Source organism: Dermacentor silvarum, chromosome 5 (assembly GCF_013339745.2).
Source record: "Dermacentor silvarum isolate Dsil-2018 chromosome 5, BIME_Dsil_1.4, whole genome shotgun sequence".
Taxonomy (NCBI): Eukaryota; Metazoa; Arthropoda; class Arachnida; order Ixodida; family Ixodidae; genus Dermacentor; species Dermacentor silvarum.
In genome coordinates, this window is record NC_051158.1 from 181672577 (window position 1) to 181697043 (window position 24467).

The 24467-nt window shown below is 45.3% G+C and overlaps 1 protein-coding gene across 1 annotated transcript in view; it reads right to left on the bottom strand.

Annotated features, from left to right (window-relative positions):
• Positions 1-13742: 13742 nt before the first annotated feature.
• The window catches only part of LOC119454624 (tartrate-resistant acid phosphatase type 5), a 185670-nt gene continuing 174945 nt past the window's right edge, over positions 13743-24467 (bottom strand). The window contains exons 5-6 of the mRNA XM_037716503.2: positions 23844-23991; positions 13743-14301 (exon numbers count right to left, since the gene is read on the bottom strand). Of these exons, the coding sequence (XP_037572431.2) occupies positions 14026-14301; positions 23844-23991 (424 nt within the window). The 3' untranslated portion in view covers positions 13743-14025. The remainder of the gene's footprint in view (positions 14302-23843; positions 23992-24467) is intronic.

Below are 24467 nucleotides of genomic sequence, written 5' to 3' on the forward strand. Positions count from 1 at the left end.
TGGCCAGATGTTTCGCCACTAAAACCTTCACATTTTATTCAAAGAAAACATCGAAGCTCGTATGCCAAGCGAAAGGAAGGATAAATTGAGCATAATCTCAAGAACACACTTAGGTCCAGTTTATCGCAGCATATGACACAGAAAGCGAGCCTGTGACATCGTACCTACCTGTTCAGACTGGCTGAACAACATAAAGCAAGCCTTCGAAGCTTCGGAGTCGTTCAGTGAGCGTTGTCGTCTTTTAACTTTGCTGCCAAAGTCGCTTGACATCAAAAAGAAACAGCATGTTATTCCAGAAGCGACACGCTACATGATCCGTAAATCCAGAAAGTACAAAGAAAATCATGGTGCGTGGTCCGGCCCTGACCCTTAGACAAGAAAAAAGGTAAACCAGAAAGATATCGAAGCAGCATTGCACTATTACACTGAAGATCAGTATAATTGTAGCCAACCAAGCCCAAATAAGAAAGATCTGGTTCACGGTATACTGGATGGGAAGAATTTATTGCGAAACGTGTAATGGCACGCTCTATACTTGAAACTTAACACCTGTTTAAGGAAGCTCATCCTGACACTGCAATCAGTCGGACTAAGTTCTACTCTTTGCATCCGAAATGTGTCACGCCCACGCCGACACAGGAAGTATGCGTCTGTGTGTATTGTGCCAACATAAAATTCGCAGTATGTGCCATCAACTCTGCTTCCGATATGGTGCAAGTTTTGACTGCTAAGCTACCAAAGGTTACAATAATTTACGCTCCAAAAGCGGTCATTGAATCTTTCAGGCGATTGAAGGCAAGAGAATAGGTTGCGGTTCCTGCAAGGCCTGGTATTCAGTCGTGGCATATGTGGGAGTGCAAGCGGACCAATAACTCGGAAGTGTAGTTGCTCATGGCAAGAACAATTGCTTCGGATAAGCAAATTCTTCGGAAGTGAAATCGAATGTCACATGTTGTTAAAAAGGTGCAATACCAGATTAACAAAATACAACCCCATGGCAACAGCACCGTCAGCCTTCTTGCTCGGCCACATTGGCAGACAACATGCGCAATCCTGCCATTAAAAAAGGTTGTAACCATCACAGGACAGCATCGCTTGTTGGCAGCGTTATATTTGAACAATGAACATTACGTCGAATGAGTTCTTGCGTAGCTTATCAAATCAGAACGCACGAAAGTAGTGTTGCGTCCGCTAGGCTGAGTGTGGTCACATTTGACGCATTGTAATTGGTTCGGTCTTCGAATAATCCAATGTTTCTTTTTTTTACGCACAGTGGTAGACAACGTCCTTGACTTCAACCAGAGTGATTTTCAAAAAAATTAAAAATGGCCTTTTTCAGAAAACTATTTTCAAATTTCATGTTTTTGGCAAACTATTTAAGTTGCAGTGCAATTTTTTATTATAACGGTGCTTGACAAAGCAACGAAAATTATTCAGAAAGAATGTGAAAACAAAATAGTTCGTGTGCACTGAGTTTTATTAGCCGTTTATTTTAATTAGCCTAGTGCAAAAACTTCCTGAATTACAGGTATGTTGGTTCGTTTACCATGTTTGTGATTTTTTTTCTTAATGTTCCTTCTGTAGCCAAGTGTAATGAAATACTCATAAGGTAGCATTTCACTTGTTCTTTGTGGGGAAAAAATACTGTGATCGAGATGCGTGCCATTGTTTCTCTATGCCTGCTCAAATTTCAGAAATCGCAAAACTGGCAGAAAAGTGTTTTCGACGGCCGGAATTTGTGCATTTTTTTTTCAGGCGAGCAAAAATGTAGAAACTAAACCACGTTCAAAATCATTGTTCTGGGCACCAAACTTGCGCCTAAAGTAAATTTCATCAAAATCGGGAATGGTGACGGACCACCTGTTCGTTCTTATCTGGATTCACCCGAGTATAAAGGGGTGCGACTGTTTTCTAAAAAAAATTGTGCAGGAGCGGGGCTCACCTCCGATGACGTATCACCATTTTCTTTTCCTTTTTTTCCTCTCTGTTTGGCGGCGCTGGCGTTGGAACGAAGAACACGCTGGGCTGGTGGTGACTAGGCACAGCTATGGCTCCTGTTAAGGGATCGATGGTATTCCTAAATAAACGCATCACTGTTTTGATGATCCAAAAATAATCGCACTATCAGGGCACGCGCCCTGATAGTGCGTCAGTCTACCTGACGGGAGCAGTATTTTTTCATTTGGAGCATAGCTACGCTGCGCTCCGCAACACCCCAACGACCGCCGTTTTATTGCGGAGCGCAGCGCAATCAACAGAAGAAAAAAAAAAAAAAACTGAAAAAACAAGAAAATGGTGATACGTCATTGAGGCGAGGCCCCGCCCCTGCACGGATTTGTTGTGAAAACAGTCGCATCCGAGAGAGTGGGTCTCCCCCGGTGGTGCTCTTTTATGCCTTTTTACCTTTCGCGTGGATTAATTACCTCCTCGCCCGTCGGATACTTTTCCCTTTTCCCGCGAGGGTACGCGCGTCGCGAGAGGCGAGCGAGAACCGGGAGAGGGCAAAGTCTCTCTCGTGTCTACGCCGGCTCCCGATGCGTCCGCAACGTGCGAACGCGATGACGTGAGTACGCGGGAGCAGATGGGCGCGTGTGCTCCCCACACCGCATATCCAACAAACTACTCGGAGGCCGTCGAAGCCACTAGCATGGCATCTGCGCCGAAATCCCGCGGGCTGATTTGTTCGTTATTTAACCCATTAGAACCCGTGATAAACCTTGCCAGTGAGATTTTCCTCAAAGTTTGTGAATAATGAAAGAATAACACATATATCAAGTCATCAAAAAATTATCCAGAAATGTTTATGGTATCTCAAGTTACAAGGCTGCTAGATTACCTCTTTCAGTTTGCAAGCGCCGGCGCCACCGAGTGGCGGCGCGCTCGTCGCCGTTTGACTGCTCTGACTGCGGTGAAGGCGGTCACAGGAAACGTTGCCAGGATGACACGGAGAGTGGCAAGAAGCAGAGACGGCCTAACTGAAGGAGATACCATCAGCCTGGTCCACGCATTCGTAATCAGCCGGATCACATACGCCCTTCCGTATCAGGCCTTGACGAACCTAGAGATAATACAGGCAAATACAATAATCATAAAAGCCTTCAAAGCCGCCCTTGGTCTTCCCAAATGCGCTAGTACAGCGATATTCGAGGGACTAGGCCTGCACAATACTTTTGACGGGTACGCAGTCGCGACGTTATATGCTCAGAAAGAACGACTTCCTTCTTCAACTCAGGCCAGGCAAGTATTGGCGAGGTTAGGCTTTACACTGAGTACCCAGTATTGCGGAGAGGAAACGGCACAGATAGACCGCAATGTTCAATCGTACATCGTGGGGGCCCCAATTACCAATAACATGCACCGCAATTACCATCCCGGACGATGCAGAGGAAGGCCAAAGACTCTTCACAAACGTTTCGGCATCGGACCGGGAGTGTATTACACGGACGCTAGTCGAACCAGCTTCGACACGTTCACCGCAGTCTCTACGTGTCAGAACAACGTTACAAAGGCATCCTTCAAAACCTCCTCGGCATGCGTGGCAGAGGCTGCAGCCATCGGCTTGGCCATTCAGGACGCCAAGCACCAAACCAATTCGGCTGTCATATTATCCGACTCACAAGCAGCTTGCCGTCTTTTTCTAAATGGGACGGCACCCCAGTCAATAATCAGTATTTTGGGCAATCGACTAGAAGGGCACCACACTATCATAAGGTGTCCGGCACACGAGGGACTGGCTGGGAACATGAGGGCAGACCATATTGCTCGAGGATTAAACGTCTGAGCAATGGCAGGGCCCCGCGAAGACGTTTTGGGTATCCTCACTCGAATTTGAACAACCAACAGGTGAGGGACTGGCGTCGTCTGCAGACGAATACATACCCCAACCTGCACCACCTACACAGAATACACCCCACGAGGTTCATTGACGAGTGACCGTGGTGCACAGACATACCCACACTAAAACACATCACATGGGAGCGTCGCAAGAGGCCCCCGCACATAGATAGCCCAATAGTACTCAAACACCGACTCACCAGGAATAGGCATTGGGAGGCATGGCTTGCGGACGAGGGCCGGGAGAGCCAATTGGCTCTTCTGGACCAAGCCCAGCGAGCCGCTCGTGCCAGTGGAGCCCTGGAATAAGAGCCCCAACCAGCGTGCCTTCTTTTATTTATTTATTTTCAATAAAGTTTTTACTCACTCACTCACTCGTCCGGTGTCGGTGGTGCCGCTGGCTTCGTGGCGTCCACGCTGGCAAGGTCAACGCAAGCGCGGTATTGTGCCGGGTGTTCCTTCGTTGCCTTCAACGAATCTTGTAATGTTTCGTTCAACTACGTTGTCTGGTGATCGCTATCCCTTTGAATCCCAGCGAGACCCATCAATGCGGCTCGTGCAGCGTCTCGTTACTTTGTGTGTCTACAGCATCTCGTCGTGGCGCACCTCGTCGCAACCGCGCGAACACGCTCGTGGCATTGCTCCCGCGTTCGTCGTCGTCGCCTTCTTCCTTCTTCTACTGCTTTCTGGGGTTTACGCGCCAAAACCAGTTTTGAATATGAGCACAACGACCGCGTTTCCTCTTCTTCCACATTGGATCCATTGCCGCTCATTATTCCAGCGTGGAATTTCACTTCTCTTAAGTAGTGGGACGCGTTGAGCTGCTGATGGCGCCTACCGCGTTTGCCCGCGTTCGCGGCGAACACGCCCGGTGTCCGTCACTGCAGCCGATGCCTCTGGTGGTGGCTCGGCCAGTAAACTCACCAGGTACAGTGTGTCTCCGCGCCTCGGCGACGCGGAGCTACTTACTCTGGGGTGACGTCAATGCCTAGCTTCGTACCCGGGCTGCTATGGCGGAGCTGTGGCAGAGCTACGGTGGAGGAGCGAGCGCAACTTCTGCGCAGGTTAGGCAAAGCGTCGCTAAGTGGCGCTGTGGCGGCGATGCTGCGGTTAGGATGTGCCGCTCCGTTGTGAATCAACGCAGTGAATCATCGCTCGGCTAGGAGGTTTTAAATGCGAAGCATTCCTTGGCGAACATTTGCTACTTTGACAGTATCTATCTATCTATCTATCTATCTATCTATCTATCTATCTATCTATCTATCTATCTATCTATCTATCTATCTATCTATCTATCTATCTATCTAGCCGCCTACGACTTACTGCTCTCATTACCTTGGTATGTACCAAAATTGGCATACTATGCTAACAATATATGACGAACATAAATGATATGTCATAACATGAATGTCATGACATGCGTGTCATGTAGGTCATGAAACAGCCGCCTACATCTTGGTGCTCTCATGGTCGTTTCGTTAACTTGGTAGGTACCAAATTTGACATATTATGACAGGAGTGTATGACTATCTTAAGTGATAGGTCGTGACATACGACATGCGTGTCATGTAGGTCATGACAATGACCGAGCGAAAAATATTAACACTCAAAAATCACTCAGCTGGGTTCGGACATGCGTAATAAGTGAGGAAACACTAAAGGATTCTGGCAGAAGTCATAGTGACGAGCATGACTCGGCGAAAATGACAATGACTCAGCGAAAACAGATAAACACTCAAAAACCCCTGAAATGGGTTCGGACGTAGGTACTAAGTGAAGGAAACAATAAAGCATGATGGTAGAAGTCATAGTCATGAGCCTGACTCCGCAAAAACGTCGGCTCAGCGAAAAAAGATTAATTCAAAAACCACTGAAATGGCTTCCGACGTAGGTACTAAGTGAAGGAAACAATAAAGCATGATGGTAGAAGTCATAGCCATGAACATGACTCAGCAGAAACGTCAATGACTCAGCGAAAAAATATTTACTCAAGAACCACTGAAATGGGTTCGGACGTAGGTACTAAGTGAAGGAAACAATAAAGGATGATAGTAGAAGTCATAGTCATGAGCATGACTCAGCAAAAATGACAATGACCCAGCGAAAAAAGATTCACACTCAAAAACCACTCAAATAGATTCGGGCGTGGTACTAAGTGAAGGAAAAGTCATAGTCACGAGCATGGCTAAGGCTTTCGTCTTGAGGTCTCTTAGCTGTAGCTAAAGGGACTCCTGAGGACTCGTGACATGAATGTCATGCATGCGTGTCGTGTAGGTCATGAAAGAGCGGCCTGCATCTTGGTGCTCTCATGGCCGTTTCGTTAACTTGATAGGCTCCTGGCACTCTGCTTCGCATAAAATCGATTCCCACAGGGCGTGGGATCTGTCGGCTTTTATTGCGATAGCAATTATATGGACACTCGAAAGCGGATTTTTTGTGGATTCAGCAGACAGATTACACCTGGCATAAACAGCTCTGCTGTGAAACTTTGTGAAAGCAAGAAAGCTCGATCTGCATGAAGAGCTTAGGCAGTAAAGGAAACGAACGTACAATTGCGCAAGAGAAAGTACTATAACTTTTGAAATCTGTTTCGTATTCAGGAAGCGCGAAAGTACCACTTTCTCTGGGCGCAGTTGAATAAACTATTTTATGACTACTCCAAGCTATAAGTATATAACTATTCCAATCAACTATACCCGTACATGGAAGAACATCTTGCGGGGAAGAGTAGCCACGAGGTCTAATCATTTTTTTTCTTCCGTTGCCAACAGTGCGCACGACCCAAACTTTAGGGACTATCTATAGGAGAACACGTGAAATCGAGTTTTATTTGCAATAAAAAAATTATAGGGTTTAACGTGCCAAAACCACGATCTCTTTAGGAGGCACTCCTTAGTGGGGGATTCTGGAGTATTTTGGACCACCTGGGGTTCTTTAAAGGGATACGGACACGAAATTTGAGGATTTTACGAAAATGCTGAAAATGAATCCTCAGTGTGTGATTACACCGAAAAGAAGTAGTCACTTAGCTCATTTTTGAGCCGATGGCTTTATTTCTGGCGTTTTCGTGAGCGCGCGCCTCGCCGCCCGACCCGTGGGAGTTTGAAGGCGTGACGTCACGACACCCTCGTCGGATAGCCAGCCTGCTGGCCGCGGTCATTCGAAGCGCGCCGACGCCACCATCGCGAGCACGGATTCGAGTTCTGGTGCCTCTACCAGCGATGACTACACGTCTGAAGACGACGACCATTCCAACTTGGCATGAAACATTACCGCTTACGGTTACGAGCCTTCCGCGTCAAGCGACAAAGAAGAGCAGGCGGCCGTGGAAGTGCCGGTCTGGTTTTCGCGAACCGTAGCGCGAAGATTTCGCTCTGCAGCAGACACTTGTGCAAGAATTATTTGTCATTTCATCTGTAAACTTGTTTTTTTCAAGAGCGCACGCAGGCGAGGCAGCTCGGGGTACTTCAGCACTGCGTGGATGACTGAATAGTAGTTTATGCCGTCGGCATGAGTAACTGCTGTGAGGTATCAGTACTTCCGAGACTCTCACGTCCACTTCGCCAGCCAACCGACAAATGGCCGCATCTGTCTGGCGTTCTGCCCAGTTTTTTCTGCTTTTAGCCTGTGGAGAAGCAGAGCTGTGTGTGTGTCTGATCTCGTGAGTCGCGCTCGCTAGCCATGAAAATGCTAGGCTCCAGTTTTACTATGCTTTGCCAACATTTCTAAAGACATTACTGCCTTCGTGCCCAGTCTCGGGCATGTCGCCCCAGCCTCGCCCTCACACTGCTCAAGAAGGCTGCAAGTGAACGAGAACAGTACCGACATCCTTTTGTCTCCTCTTTTCCAACGCGCCGCTGATAATTTCTGCCTTGCATTTTCCTGACAAGACCGATGCCACAGCGTCAGGCTTTAAGCATTGTCTTTTGAGCGGCGTGCCGAGGCTTTTCAGCACAGCAGGGCTGGTCACATAATCATCGACGACGAAGTGGTCCGCGCAAATGAAGTCATTTTTTAGAGGTCTCCAGGCTGTGCGTGATGGTTGACAGGCAGGTATCCAAAGTTTACGCACCTTCTCGTCTCTGGGAAACGTGTGCGACGGCGTGTCACGACCGACGATGCTGTTATAACAGCCATGTCTTGGCATTTCCTTCCGCCGCGACCAACGCGTCAATACCGAGCGACAACCGCGGGAAGGCGCATGTAAGACGCATCACCTGCGCGGAGCGCCGACGGGGATTGTCTTTCGGACGGACCACGTGGGAAGATCGCCGAAAGGGGTAAAACCACGGCCTCTGGATAAAAAAAGGTGCGGCCTGCCACGTAGGGCGCGTTGCAATGGGAGCGAATGTGACAGCCGTAGTTGCAATTTCGGCCGCTTGGCTTGGCCGAACGGCGCTAGCCATGGACGATGGAACGCGTCGGCTTGCACGCGCGACGGCGTTCCAAGCGCGTTCCTGGCGCATTTGCTATGCCGATGCCAGACAACAGCCCCCGACGTGTGGCACCGCGGCGGATCACACCGTTTTCGATGCACGCGGCAGGCCGCACCTTTTTTTTTATCCAGCGGCAGTGGTTAAACAAATGCTGCAAGGGACGGACACCCCCGGAAACACTGCGACGGCTGTGGCCGACCTTAGCCACGCGCGCGCGAGGGGGTGGGTGTTATGACGTCAAATTTCAGCTTCTGTCGGCGGCCGCTTGGAGGCATGGTGCAACAGAAAATCGCCAAAAAATGTTTCTAGTTCTTTTTTTTCAAAGCAGACTGTCGTATTCGTCATTTTTAACAGTTCAATTTTATTGCGATAGCAATTATATGGACACTTCAACCGGATTTCTGCCGTCGGCGTCGCCGTCGCCGTCGCCGTGAAGTTCCCTATAGATAAAATCTTCGCCGCGCGCCGTATGCCCGAGCGGAAGCATGCGGGGACGTGCGCTATCACGGAGAGCGAACGCACTCAATCTCAAACGCGCAAACAAGGAAGCGGGAAGCCAGCGCCGGAGGGAGCGGGGGGGGGGGGGGGGGGCGCACTTCTCCTCTGCCAACAACCGCGCTCGTCGCTCCGCCCGCACCGTCTCTTATCTCCCCACGGCTCTGACCTTTATGCGCCGTGCATTCGCCGCTCAGTTTCCATTGAAGCGATAGACCGCACGTAACTTCGCCGCTGCGGCGTAGGCGCTTGCTGCCAGCGTTTTGACAGTCGTTGTCTGCAGTCATTTAGTGTGATCTATTCATGTTTGTTTGTGCGCGCTCACACCACGCTTGTTCATTCAGTTAGTAATAGTCGGGCCACTTTTTCCAACGCACGCTACACATGCAATGCTGCCCGGATCGGCAGTGCAGCGCTACAGGTGTGTCCCTTCGCACGCGCTGCCCACGGGAAGCGCTTCTCATCAACACCACCGTTTCACACGCGCCTTCTCGTGGTCATCGAGTCTCTCTTCATGTCGGTCTACTTACGCCGCAGCACACTGCTTACTTAATCAGCTCATGTTTACTACAATTCATATTGCTACCAAAGCCGCTTACCTTACTTCGTATGACATTGCCGTGTTGCTATCGCATTCATTGCTTCGCCCTTAGGGCGAAACTGTGACATTTTTTGTTCCGTCGCAAAAAACCACCCGCCGACTTTTGTGACATTATCCCTTTAAACTGGCACCTAAAGCTAAATACACGGCTGTTTTCGCATTTCAACCCCGTCGAAATGCGGCCGACGTGGTCGGGATTCGATCCCGCACCCTCGTGCTTTGCAGCCCAACACCATAGCGACTAAGCAACTACGGCGGGTGTATTTCCAGTAACCGTCTTCGATGTAAACGCAACGTTCTCGTTTATGAATAATACTAAATATGCTCATGTGGAGAATCTACACGTCCGTCCAGTTGTATCTACTATTTTAGATAATGTTATTCCCATTCTAAAAAAAGATGGTGTGGTTTAGCTTTGGTTAACCCTGGCTGATAGCGAAAGCTTCACTGCCCTGGCTAGGCCAATTTTTGAGCTGTGGCTGAGGTGTGTTTCGCAATGATATACAGACATGTTTGCAATGAATACAGTGTTTATTCATCATTTTTTATGCCTATGAAGACGCTACGGTAATCAGTAAAGTAGTGAGACTTGTTGCAACTCGCAGCCGAGCCCACCTCTACTCGCGCAACGGCGGCAATGTCCCCTTTCAGGGCTCCGTAAAGGCCTGGATATATTCCGACGTAGCGTGAACGCATGCACACGTTATGTCACGTTGGCGAGAACAACAGCGGCTATAGTTCGACCCATGGTTCGACGTACTGGCGCCGCCAAGGTTACCGGACGTGCGGCCAATGCGCTCCGACGCGCCCGGCATCTGATGACGCTCGCCCGCGTACAGATAACGTTGGTCTATAAACACTCTCTTGTGGTTTGGCCTCTAGCCCTCAAGTTGAAAACCGTTCAGTCAGCCGACGGCTGCCCGAGATAGCGTAATGAAGCTTTCGCTTCAAAAGTAAGAATGCATTTGATTGAAAATGGATAGATGGATGGAAAAACTTTATTATGGACCACTGGGTCGCGCTAGTTTCCTAGCCCTAAACGGGCCGCTCCCACGTTGGGACCGAAAGGCCTAACCTACCTATCGGCCGCTTGGTGGGCCCGTTGGACTGCCCATAGCTGCTCATCTAATGTGAGATGCGTAGAGCTCTACGCCGTCCGACCGCCCTTCAATGTTATCCTTGTCGCTGCGTAACGCGGAGCAACGCCAGATCATATGACTAAGATATATGGTGTCGTTACATTTATCGCATGTTGTAGGAGTAGAGATCTCCGGATAGATCTTGTTGATTAATAGCGCGTTCGGATAAGTTCTTGTTTGTAAGAGCCTTAGCGTAATGGCCTGAGCTCTATTTAGTCTACTGTGCGGAGGGGGGAAGACCCTGCGTTCTAGTTATAAGTGCTTGGTTAGCTCGTTGTACGTGAGGAGGTGGTCCTTGCAATCAGGAACCTCAGCATCTTCTTGCCTTGTGGCTGCGCGGTTGGCAAGTCCTCGTGCAGAATTGTAGCCAGATTCATTGAGGTTCACGGGAGCACCGTTGAATTCTCTCATATGAGCAGGAAACCAGATGATCGTGTGGGGTTTGATGACCTTTCCGTCGAGAATTGCCAGGGCCTGTCTAGAGATGACTCCTTTGGCAAATGCTCGCACGGCTGCCCTAGAATCGCTGTGGATCGTGGATCTCTCTTGGTCTAAAAGTACCAATGCGATATCTGCTTGTTCTGCAATGTCTGGTGGCGTGGTGTACGTGGAAGCCGAGTTGACGACCTCACCTTTGCCGTTCAGAAGGACTGCTGTGAAGGCTCGTCTATTGGCCATGAAAGCCGCGTCGACGAACGAGCATTCTTCAGCCTGATTTTGAGCTGTCAAGTAATTTATTGAATGTCACTTGAACGCGCAGGCTTTCGTCTTCACCCACTTTGGCGTATGCTTAAGTGACTGTCAATTTTTTGTTTCGTATTTTATTATTTGGTTTGAGAATATTTAACATAAAAGGCATGCGCTGCCGGTGGTTTGTTTCATGATATTTGTTTGTGGGCTGTCATACTCAAACATCCGAGGAATAAGTTTGTAAATAATGCAAGACAAAGTATGTGTAACGATAACGTCGGACTATAAACGCGCCTTAATGCTCTCTTGTGGTTTGACTTGTAGCTCTCAAGGTTAAAACTGTTGAGTCGCCGACGGCTGCCCGAGGTAGCGTAATGAAGCTTTCGCTTCAAAACACGTCATTATTTAACATTCTCGACTGTCTTGTTTCCGCTGCGGCTTCAGGTTGCTAAAGTTACAACCATACTTGAAAGAGAAGATAAGGACAAAGTAACAAATTAGAGCCCGGTGACCCTTTTCCCAGTAATCTATAAAGCTCATCATGAGTAAATTATTTCTGTCTACGGCAGGACGACGGCCCTCTCCCTGCGATCTCTAACCCTCTCTGGCGCGAGATGATTCCTACTTACGCTTCAAAATTACAAATTTTCACCCGTCCTCAACTGCGCTGCCCTTCCTTTTGCGCCCAATATGAAGGCCTAATGGTCCACCGGTTATCTACCCTACGCCTTACATGGCCTGCCCTGCTCTATTTTTGCCCTAATGCCTCTAGAATATCGGCTATCACCGTTTGCTCTCTGACCCACACCCCTCTCTTCCTGTTTCAACTTAACACCTAACATTTTGCGTTCTATCGCTCCTTGCGTAGTCCGTAACTTGTTCTCGAGCTTATTTTTTTAGCCTCCAATTTCATGCCCCCTCGGTTACTGCCGGTAAAATGCAATGATTGTACACTTTTCCTTAGAACGACAGTGCTAGGCTCCTCGTCAGGATTTGGTATTTCTTACCGTATGCAGACTAACCCATTTTTATTCTTCTTTAAATTTCCTTCTCATGGTCAGGATCCCCGTAATTGACCTAGATAAACGTGCGCCTGTTTAGACTCCAGAGGCTAACTGGCTGTGACGAACCCGTTTCCTTGCCAGTCGACTGAACATTAGCTTGGTCATTTGCATATTAATTAACCCGGCTCTTGCAGTTTCTCGGTTATGGACCTCGATCATTCGTTGTTATTCACCTCCAGTATTGCTGAAGAGGAAAATGACATCTACAGATCGATGGTTGCTGAGATATTCGCCCGCTGATCCTCACTCCTAAGCCTTCCCAGTCTAATAGCTTGAGAACTTCAATGCATACAGTGAATAGCATTGAAAATATTGCGTCTCCTTGTCTGATGCCTTTCTTCGTAGGTGACGTTCTGTTTTACTTGTGGAGAACCAAGGCAGCTGTCGGATCTTTGTAGATATTTCTCAAGATATTCATGCATGCCACCTGTACTCCTTGATTACTCAATGCCTCTATGCCTGCTGGTATCTTTACTGAATCAAATGTCTATTCATAATCTCTGAAAGCCGTATAGAGAAGTTGATTGTACTCCGCAGAGTTCTCTATTATCTGAGTGATTACGCGGATGTGATCCATTGTAGAATATTCCTGTTGTTGGCATTCTTCTAGCTCTCTCTCACTTGAAGTTGTGAGACATTGCGTATACAGGACCGCAAGCTTTTCATGCTTTATGTGTCCCCCATCTTTGAATAAATCGGCTGTTTTTTCCATCTTCTCCTACCGCTTTTCCCTGGGACATGTCTTGTAAGGCCATTCTAACTTCATCGGTAGTTATCAAAGGAACCTCTGTATCCTTTTTATCACTACTTTGAATGAAGGTTGCGTTGCTGCTCTGAGTACTTACAGGCCAGTATAGAATTCTTCGGCTGCATTTGCTATATCGTCAAAATTACTGATGACATTTTGGCAAGGCCGTGTGACGTCAGGAACTTAGGGGCCACCTCTGTGTTGCATGCCACCAATATACCGATACATCAATACTGCATTTATTATCTGTGCAGATAACACTACTTTGTTTGCTAGAGGACCTAATCTATCAGATATTTAAAAAATGGCTAGTAAGGTTCTTGTGTTGCTAAACAACAAGAGCACAAATAACTTTCTAATAATGAATGTGTCCAAAAATAAGGCAGCCAAAATCCGAACTAAAATTAAGGTTACAAACACGCACATGAGACTTCATCTCGGTTTGTCAAAAGTAGAACTTGTTTGAGGGCTAAACAACCTTGGTGTATACTGTTGTGCGAAAACGTCATGGGTCACTCAGACAAACATACAAGTTGTAAACTAACCAGAATCACTCGATTACTGTGCAAACATCGTTCTTCACTTCCAAAACATCTGACACTTATAATTTATAGTGGTCTCTCTCTTTCTGTAATTGGCTATAGACATTTGATTGACTTGGGGAACCATAATTTTGTACTGCCTGTACAAGCAGGCAGCATTATAGAATACAAAGACTTGAAGGCCGCAGGCAGGTCATTTATTTTAAAATTTGTTCGCAAGATGGTGATAAACGTACGTGGCGTATTGGTGCATATGATAGGTTTTTAATTTCTATTGGTACAATAAAGGTATACAATGCTGGACAATACATTTGTAGAACTTAGAAATACACAGCATGTACATTCGCCCGTTTTCTTTTTTTTTCTTTGTCTTTTTTGTGAGCGAAAACTATGACGCTTCGAAACGCAGCAATAAGAAAGAAAAATGACAACGACAACAGAACTAGCATGTGTAAGCAGCATCGCGACAGTCGCAGTCAGCGGCGCAATTTTTCAGGTTCGGCGGCTGGCGGCCTGGGTTTCATGACGTTCTCGTGGAGGATTTTGCCGCCGGAGTCGTAGAAGGTGATAACCATGGAGTCCTCTGCGACCTCCATGTAGGCGAACCCGCCGTAGCTGAACACGGAGGCCCAGGCGAACTTGAGAGAGTTCCGAGGAAGGGAACGCCGGTGTATCAACGAGGGGTTGATGAAGTTGGTGCAACCGCTAATGAAATACTCCACGTTCCAACCGAGCCGCTCAGGACGGATGTGCTGCAAGAGACGCAGTTGTCGCGAGCGTTACGTTCGTCCGCGCATGGAGTGAGCCCCGAGATCTAACACTCTAAGAAAAAAAAAGGATGAAATGGGGTATCGAGGTTAGTCTTTTTGGGGAGTAACTGAATTGCCACAACCATTCGTCCTTTTGGGGAGTAACTGTAAGGGGATGAACTGTTACTCCCCATGGTTACTCCATCAAGGGGACTAAGAGTTGTTCTTTTCCGATGCCCCTCAAGGGAGTAACGGTCATTTTTTCCGATGCTCCGCAAGGATGCAATTGACGAAATTAGCCATTTACACGCTGATAAGAAAAAAAAAAGCTATTGAGGTGACAAAGAAAACGATTCCGCTGCAGGATTCGAACTCACGTCATCTCGCTCAATAGTCGGTTACCCTACCCACTATACTACGGCAGATTTTTTTTTTGTTTCGTGGTATTTATTACGAATACGTAAGATATTTCCATAGCGGCCAAAGCAGTCTTAGCCGCGTCTACAAGCACAATACACACACTTCACAGTACAATTATTACAGTAAGAGTTCTCTAAAAGGGAAGCAAAAGGATACACTTCATCAACAATGGATACCAGTCCATGGTACAGCCGTGGTATAGACTCCCTATACCACGGCAGCTCACTTGACCAGACAGGATACTGAGATAAGGTTATGGATCGAAACGCAGGTGTGGCAATGCAAGAGACTCGGCATTTTGTGTATGCTATGCGGGGAGAGTCTAACGCTGTGTGTACTTGTAACCATGCGACTGCAAAAAGAAAGTTGCCCGATTACGCGATGAGACATTACGCGGTGTACGTACATAGTGTAGCGAGCGTATACAGGGCACGCAAGACGACAGAGAAGGCGAACTTATCTGTCACTTAGCCTGCCCAGTTTGAGCTACATATCGCTTCACTTAAGTTCGTAATCTCCTTGGAACGGTTGGAACTTAGGTACTATTGACCAAGAGCATGTGGCAGTCCATCAATGACTTGCGCGTTTAATGTGTATCGTTCACTTATGGCTTACACATGACTTCCATGTGTCTTCACACTCCACATTTTAAATTTCACACAATTTTCTCTAGAAGAGACAAAGTGCTGCTTTGCATGTAGCTCAATAGACAGTGCACGAACTTCAGAATATTCACGATTTATAGACAAGACGGTTTTCGGCGCACCACTCCACGACACGGACGAAAACAGCGAAATGCTTGGGGAGTAACTGTTGCCGTTCGTCCTGCCGTTGCTCTCTTTTCGACCAGGGACTAAACACATACTCCCCAAAATTTGCACACGACACGCACACTCCTGCAGCAAGTCCTTTGAGGGACGAAAGCGCCCTTTTTAGGACTAATAGCCCAGTTACTCCCGTTTTCCCCGGGATTTTTCTTAGAGTGAAGGGTTAACAAGGCTTTCTGCTGTGATATATCATGGTATATCATCATAATCATGAAATTCATCATCAACATCATCATAAGCCTATATTTACGTCCACTGCCGGACGAAGGCCTCTCCTTGCGATCAGCAATTACCCATGTCTTGCGCTAGCTGATTCATGGGATATAGTAAAATGAAAAGAGCGCAAAAAAGGACACGGACAAGAGTGGGCAGTGCAAACGCTAACAACTCAGGCCCCTCAAGAAAAGATGAAATGATGAAATGAGAATGCAAGGTCTGCTCATGCGTAACACAAACGTCACAGGGGTGCTCAAAACGAAACACTGCCACCAGTTCTTTATCAGACGTAGGGATCTTTTCAGCACAACGCTTCCAGCAACCCCGCTTATCCCATCTTCAAGCTCTATAATAGATATGTCACTGACGCAATCAGCCCCCCCCCCTTGCTTGACAAAAAAAAAACGCCCCAAAGCTCCCGTGCCACAGTGTGCCTGCTTGGACCTAATATATTTATCTTCATAACCAATGCACTTGCACCTATCACACTGTGCGGGTCGATGTGCATTCCCCTTGCTCTGTCGTTCGCGTGCCTACCCCTCTTCTCCACGAATCCTGTGCTGTATGTTGTACGCGTGATACCAAATAACGTATGCCCTTCTCGCTTCAATCGCTCAAGGTTTTGTTTTCTTCGCTGAAGGGGAAATTTCCCCTCAAGTCTGAATGTGCGCGCAAATGCGCACCGTGAAATTGTTGTTTATTCGGTTCGTCTTACGCGTGGTGGCTGCTATGTGGGGCCTACCACTTAGCGCATATTTGTAAGGGCATGCTCATGATGTCCCCCCCCCCCCCAAAAAAAAAAAAAAATGAATTGCGCCACTTTTTCAGATGCATGGTGTCAGCTAAGTTTTCTAACTGTAGTTTTCCTACACCCATATCGTTTCCGGTCAAGTAAAATTACAGGAGAAAAGATAAAGAAGTGCATAATTCCTGAAATAGTGGGTTACTGCGTCCGATGTTTCGAATCTGCGCGATCCGCTACGATTTTTTTAACGCATTTGGGTACGGCCGCTACGTGCACTTTTGTCATTATTAGGTCTGTTTCGTGCAAATGTTTAGTTTGGGTAAGGCTAATCTTTAGGAACTGTTTATTTGTGTAGATTTTAATCAAGTCTTTCAGTTTCGAGAAGTACTCTTGTGGATCCTCTTGTTTCGTGCTGGTGATTTCGTGCCCAAGACACCACGGTGAACTGAGGGCAACTAGTCTAATGTTGAGATCGGCTCTAGTCGGCACGTGTGTTGTCTATAGTTCGCTCAGTATGCCAGTGAGTGCATATATGCCGATGAATGCGAGACACACGGCAACATCTGGATAGTGCAGCGTACTTTTACAGCGCCTCGGCAACAAAAGAAAAACACATAAAACCTTTAGGAGGTGAGAATAAATAATACTGAGGCCCTTCGTATGCAGCCTTGTGCATGGTTTGTTTCACAGCAAAGAAGTTAGATGCTCTTCACAAGCCTTTTGTAGCCTTTCAGTACTTTCCTTCATTCCTTTTATTAATAGTGTTGACTGTTGTTTTTATTTGTACATAATATGAGTCCTTCCGGACCCAAGCGGGAGTATGAGTTGTAAATAAGGCAATGTATACAGATAAAATAACAATAAGAAAGAGAGCAAAACAAAACATGAGTGGTTACAAAAGTGTGGAAAGTTGGGCTTCTTGGTTACTCATGACTGTGGGCACCGCGAAAAGTAGACAGAACGCACAGAACACACACACGAGTGGTTAATATGCACACGCTTCATTTGCATAGTCTTCTGTAGTGCAACTGTACTTTCTTACGTACACATGCACGCACATTTATTTATTTATATTTATAGAAAATACCCCTAAAGGCCCTCGCAACCGAGGGTATTACATAGGGGGGGGGACAAATACTACGACAACAGGAACACATGTGACTCTATACGAACGAATTAGAATTTCGTTATACAGTCATGACACTATACAACATTGTACAAATTAATAATAGCTATACAACCTACAAACAAATGTAGTAAAAAACAACGAGAATCATCATAGAAGTATAAGGAATAAAACAAAAACCCAATGCACATCTAGATAACAGTTTAGACAAGGATTACGCTATAGTACTGGCAGACAGTAGATTTAAAGATTTATCGTGATCTGTGGTGGTAGCATCACGGGGAGGCAAAGCGTCCCAGTCAGTTATAGTCCGTGGAATTAATGAATGTGCGTAGTTAAATGAACGACATGACAAGCGCTTGACTTTGAAAGGATGGTCGCGTCTATCAAAAATAGCAAATGGCAAAAAAGTCGTTATGAAGAATTGACTGATGATACCATTTATGAAAAAGTGAGAAACGTGCAACATTACGGTGGAGAGATAGTTCTTAAAAGCCAGCACGTTTCTTCAATGCTGTGATGCTGGTATGAAGTGAATAATCAGAGTAAATGAAACGAACTGCGCGGTTCTGCAGTGATTCAATGCAATTTATTAAATATGCTTGATGAAACTTAACTTAAAGCCCCCAAATTGCCGAAAGATATTCGATTTTGGGTCGGATTAGAGTGGTATAAGCATGTGATCGGAGGCGGGAAGGGGCATGCTTTAAGTTACGTTTTAAAAGACCTAATGACCGATTTAAGGATGCAACAGTAAGGTTAATACAATGGTTCCATGTTAAGTCGGAATAAATGTGAACACCCAGGTACTTATAAGTGCTTACCAACTCAAGTGTATTATTTTTTAAGGTATATACGGCTAGAATTCGAGACTTACGGTTAGAGAAAGACATAGATATTGTTTTAGAAGGGTTAAGTTGCATGAGCCAAGTAGAGCACCATGCGGTTACTGAGTCAAGGTCATATTGTAGGGCAAAACGATCATCATAAGAATAAATTTTACGGTAAATTACAGAATCGTTTACGAAAAGTCTGATTTGAGACAAACAGAGTTAGGTAAATCGTTAATAACTATTAGGAAAAGCAAGAGACCAAGTACACTTCCTTGTGGGACGCCAGAATGTACTTGGCTGAATAAAGAATTATGGTTATTGACAGTGGTAAACTGAAACCTGGAAGAAAGAAGATCTTTCACCCATGCTAAAACAAGAGGGTGAATATTAAGCAGTGCTAATTAGGTTAATAACCGATTGTGAGGCACCCTGTCAAATGCTTTTGAAAAACCTAGAAATATGGAGTCGACTGGAATACCAGCATCCACAGATGAACGTAGGTCTTGGATGAATCCAGCAAGTTGCGTTTCGCACGCGTAACCTGTTCACGGAAACCATGTTCGTACTTAAAGATGTTGTTATGTGCTTCTAAATAGTTAATAACCTGGGAGTGAATCACATGTTCAAGGAGTTTGCAAACTGTGCTAGTGAATGAAATGGGATGATAACTGAGAGGCAATGAATGATCCCCAGACTTGAAAATTGGCACGACCTTAGCTAACCGCCAGTCGCTTGGAACGAAAGCAGATGAAAGAGACTGTGAAAAAATAGCGGACAAGATGCAATGAATACCTTCTGATGAATTCACGAGTATTTTGTTGTTGAAAACTAGGTGATCAGAGACTGATAAAGTTTTAAGTTTCGTTAGTAAAGATAAGATACCGGTCTCACTAATGACTATACACACACACACGCATGCGTACATACATACATACATACATACATGCATACATACATACATACATACATACATACATACATACATACATACATACATACATACATACATACATACATACATACATACATACATACATACATACATACATACATACATACATACATACATACATACATACATACATACATACATTTAGGCATAGCATGGCGCCTGACACCGGCAGAAAAAATCGCCAAGAGCTAGTGGGGTATACTATTACAGGTGCAACCAAATTAGGAAGGCCCACTAAGCTTCAACAAAGTCATTCCCTCACCAGAACAGGAATTGCCCTCCGTGGTGCAGTATTCCGCCAATACCTCCCTCATGTCTCCTACAATTAACCCACGGTCCTCAGTCCCCAGCGGATGCAGAGCACCTGACCAAGGCGGTGGTCAGACCTGCGACGGGGCAGAGGGTGCTAAGAATCTCTGGGTCCGGACAGCCCGCCACCGGAAACTGAACCTAGCAACGTTCAACACGTGCACCCTATCGAGTGCGGCTAGAGGGCCTATTTGAGGTAATATCCCGCATTGCCTGGGATATTATTGGCCTTCGTGAGGTTAGAAGAATTGGTGAGGCTTATACAGTGCTGACTAACGGCCACGTCCTCTGCTACAGAGGTCTTCCAGATAAGAGAGAATTTGGTGTAGGCTTTCTAGTCTATAAGGACATAGCGGGCAACATTGATGAATTTCAAAGCAATAATGAGAGGGTAGCAGTCGTTGTAACGAAGCTGAATAGGAGGTATAGAATGAAGGTAGTACAAGCCTACGCCCCAACCTCCAGTCACGATGATGAAGAAATAGAAGTTTTAGAAAGATGTTCAATTAGCAATGAGAAAGGTGCAAACTCAGTATACTGTAGTCATGGGCGACTTCAACGCAAAAGTTGGGAAAAAGCAGGCTGGCGAGCAAGCAATTGGCAACTACGGCATCGATACTAGGAACACTATGGGAGAGATGCTGGTAGACTTCGCGGAAAGGAATAAACCGGAAAATAAATACCTTCTACAAGAAGCGCAGCAACGGGAAGTGGACCTGGAAAAGCCCTAATGAAGGAACTAGGAATGAAATAAATTTCATACTCTCTGCCGATCCCAGCATAGTGCAGGATGTAGAAGCGCTAAGTAGGGTAAATTGCAGTTACCATAGGTTAGTGAGGTCTAGGATTTCTCTCAGTTTGAATAGAGAAATAATAAAATTAGTCAAGAAGAAACAGGCTAGTCTAGACGCAGTAAGGGTAAAAGCAGATAAATTCAGGCTGGCCCTCGGAAACAAATATGCCGCTTTAGAACAGAAAGATGAAGACAACATAGAGGTAATGAATGAAACACTAACTAGGCTGATCTCAGAAGCAGCAATTGAAGTGGGAGGTACCGCACCAAGGCAACCAGTAGGTATATAAGCTCTCCCAAGTAAGAAAGGATCTAATAAACGACAAAACGTGAAAGTGTCGAACTCGAAAGACCAGATAGAATTCGCTCAACTGTCAAAACTGATCAACTAGAAGAAAGGGATATTTGAAATTATCACGTGGAAAAAAATTGAGGAAGCAGTAAAATATAGACGCAGCATGAAATCAGTGAGAAGAAAGCTTGGCGTAGGACGAAGTAAGATGTATGCACTGAAAGATCAGCAGGGTAATATCATCAGAAATTTCGATGACATAGTCAAAGCAGCGGAATAATTCTATGCTGACCTGATAGTGCCTAAAGCAGCCAAGCTACTTTCAGTCGAAATAGTGATGAACCGGATGCAGAGGCCCCTTCTATAACAAGCGATGAAATTAGAAGGGCCTTGAAAGACATAACCAGGGGAAAAGCTGCTGGAGAAGATGGAATAACCGTAGATTTAATCAAAGATGGAGGTGATATCATGCTGGAAAAGCTTGCGGCCCTTTATACGCAATGCCTCACAAATGGCAATGCCAGTCGTGAGCCATTGCCATCATTAAACTAATCATTATGCTATCATTCATACTAAAATCATTATACTATACGCCAACCTTATACTAATCCATAAAAAGGGAGATGTTACCCATTAGCTTGCTTTCAGTATTGTATGAAGTATTCACCAATATAATTTCCCCTACAATCAGGGCAACACTTCAGCCAACAAAGAGAACAGGCTGGCTTCAGGAAGGGATATTCTACGATGGATCATATACATGTCATAAATCAGGTAATCAAGAAATCTGCGGAGTACAACCAACCTCTCTATATGGTTTGCATAGATTTTGAAAAGGCAATTGATTCAGTAGAGATATACCAGCAGTCATAGAGGCATTGCGTAATCAAGTAGTACAGGAGGCATATGTGAATATATTTGGAAATATCTACATGGATACCACATCTACCTTGTTTCACCACAAGAAAAGTAGAAAGTTACCTATCAAGAAAGGGGTCAAGCAAGAAGACACAATCTCTCCAATGCTATTCACTGCATGCTTAGAAGAAGTATTCAATCTCTTGATGCCTGAAGCACTATGAAGAATCTCAAGCACTATGAAGGCTAAGGAGTGAGGATCAACGGCGAATATCTCAGCAACCTTCAGTTTGCAGATGACGTTTTCCTATTCAGCAACAATGGGGAAGAATTACAAGAAATGATTGAGGACCTTAACCGAGAAAGTGTAAGAGTGGGGTTGAAGATTAATATGCAGAAGACAAAGATAATGTTCTATAGCCTGGCAAGGGAATAAGAATTCAGGTTCGCCAGGCAGCCTCTAGAGTCTGTAAAGGAGTACGTTTATCTAAGTCAGTTACTCACAGGGAATCCTGATCATGAGAAAGAAATTTACAGAAGAATAAAATTGGGTTGGAGCGCATGCGGCAGGCATTACCAAACCCTGACTAGGAGTTAACCACTGTCGGTTGAAAAAAAAAGTGTACAATCAATGCATTCTACCTGTGCTAACATATGGGGCAGAAACTTGGAGGTTAACAAAGAAGCTCGAGAACAAGGACCGCAGAAGGAGCAATGGAACGAAAAATGTTAGGCCTAACGTCAAGACACAGGAAGAGAGTGGTGTGGATCAGAGAGCAAACGGGGATAGCCGATATTCTAGTTGACATTATGCGGAAAAAATGGAGCTGGGCCGGCCATGTAATGCGTGCAATGGATAACTGGTGGACCATTATAGTCGCAGAATGGATACCAAGAGAAGGGAAGCACAGTCGAAGAAGGCAGAAAACTCGGTGGGGTGATGAAATTAGAAAATTTGCAGGCACAATTTGGAATCAGCTAGAGGCCTTCATCCTGCAGTGAACGTAAATATAGGCTAATGATGATGATGATGATGATGCAGATGATACATACATACATACATACATACAGACATACATACATACATACATATACATACATGCATACATACATACATACATACATACATACATACATACATACATACATACATACATACATACATACATACATGCAGACATACTTACGTACATACATACCTAAATGCATGAATAAAAATGCCTCGATAGAATAAGTGCAATGGAATAAGCACAATAAGCGTCGCGTTAGCATAAGCGTATCCAATGTCGACGGGTCACGAAGGTAACAAGAACAACGCACTCTGCATGGAGATATAAATACAACGTTAAAGAGTCGAAGTTACTGAATTTATAAAAGAACAGAAGATTATCACAGAAAAAAAAAGAAAGCGACGTAATTATAATCTGTTTGTGTATGAGTGGCTAGGTACAACTGGAATTGAGATTTTACACATTTGATTCTATCTTAAGGGTGACATTTTATGAGACAACTCGGTGAAAGGCAAAACCACGCAAGATAGCCTCGTTCTTGGAAGGAAAATAAATATATGGAATGTCCTATAATGCGGGATATTTCTTAATGGTCTAGGCTTTGTTTCCGGTTGTTAGAACTGATTGGAACATTTGTTTCTTCTGTAGTACTTGAATATACAGCTTCTCCACGAAGCTAAGAGCTAACAAGAACGCTTCAAATGTAATATCGGATCGTTCACTTACTGTAAAATAAAGTATATTAGTGGTTATTCTTCAGAGTAATTTGTCAGTCTCTTGTACCCATGGCGGAATCGTAAGAACCATAAACAGATACAATAGCATCTGGGCACTGACTCTCCTATACAACGAAGTAATTTTTGTCACAGAATAAAAAATTATCTCGGTAAGTTCACTCGCATTCAGGGCGTGCGTAACTACGTAAGACGTTTCTGCGTCCTACTTAGGTTTTACGCGTAGTTCTTCCCATTGAGTACAAATTGTGCCAATTCATGACCCTTCTTAACTATGTCTATCAATCATTGAACTCTGTTATTACATTTATTCAGCGCTCTTCTACCAACGGAGTTCTTGCGGCTGCCCCTGATAATAAAGAGCGCATGCTCGGACGTGGTGGCACATGATTACAAAGCAGTGAAGGGTTTTTTTCGATGGCTAGTTCACCTGAAGATCGTGGTCATGCCCTGCCAGATAGGCATTGACGCGGTACTTTCGCAGCAGCGGGTCCAGGTCTCTCTCCAGGCACTTGGTGGTCCCGTGAGAGCAGGCGGAGTAGATGGGGTAGTGGCCAGCCACCAGCACGTAGCGGGCTCTGGGTGACGCGGAGGCAACAACGCATGTAATGGTTCCGTATCACAGTGCATCACATGCTATGTGATTCAAACTGTTTAATACCAAATAATAGGAAAGAAAGTTGTGAATTCTTTGACATAAATCGTTTTTAGATGTTTATTTGTTAAACCCCGATCCCGGTCAACAAAAGAGCATATTCTAGAATTCAAGAATACACATGTTTTCATGTAATGAGTGGTGCAGTAGACTAGAACGCAAATTAGCAAAGGAAGTTTAGAGGAACCAAAAAAGCGTACAACACACGCAATTTGAAATATCTGCTCATTGATATAGAGCCTCAATCTACAAAATAGTTAACGGGAGAATAATGAATTTCGCGGATTGTTCCGAACAGTTATATCGCATAAATAGTCTAGACTAAGCGTGATGTTGCATATTTGCCTTACTCGTTTATTTGAATTACACTTTGGAGTTACTGTGTCGAATTATAGCCTG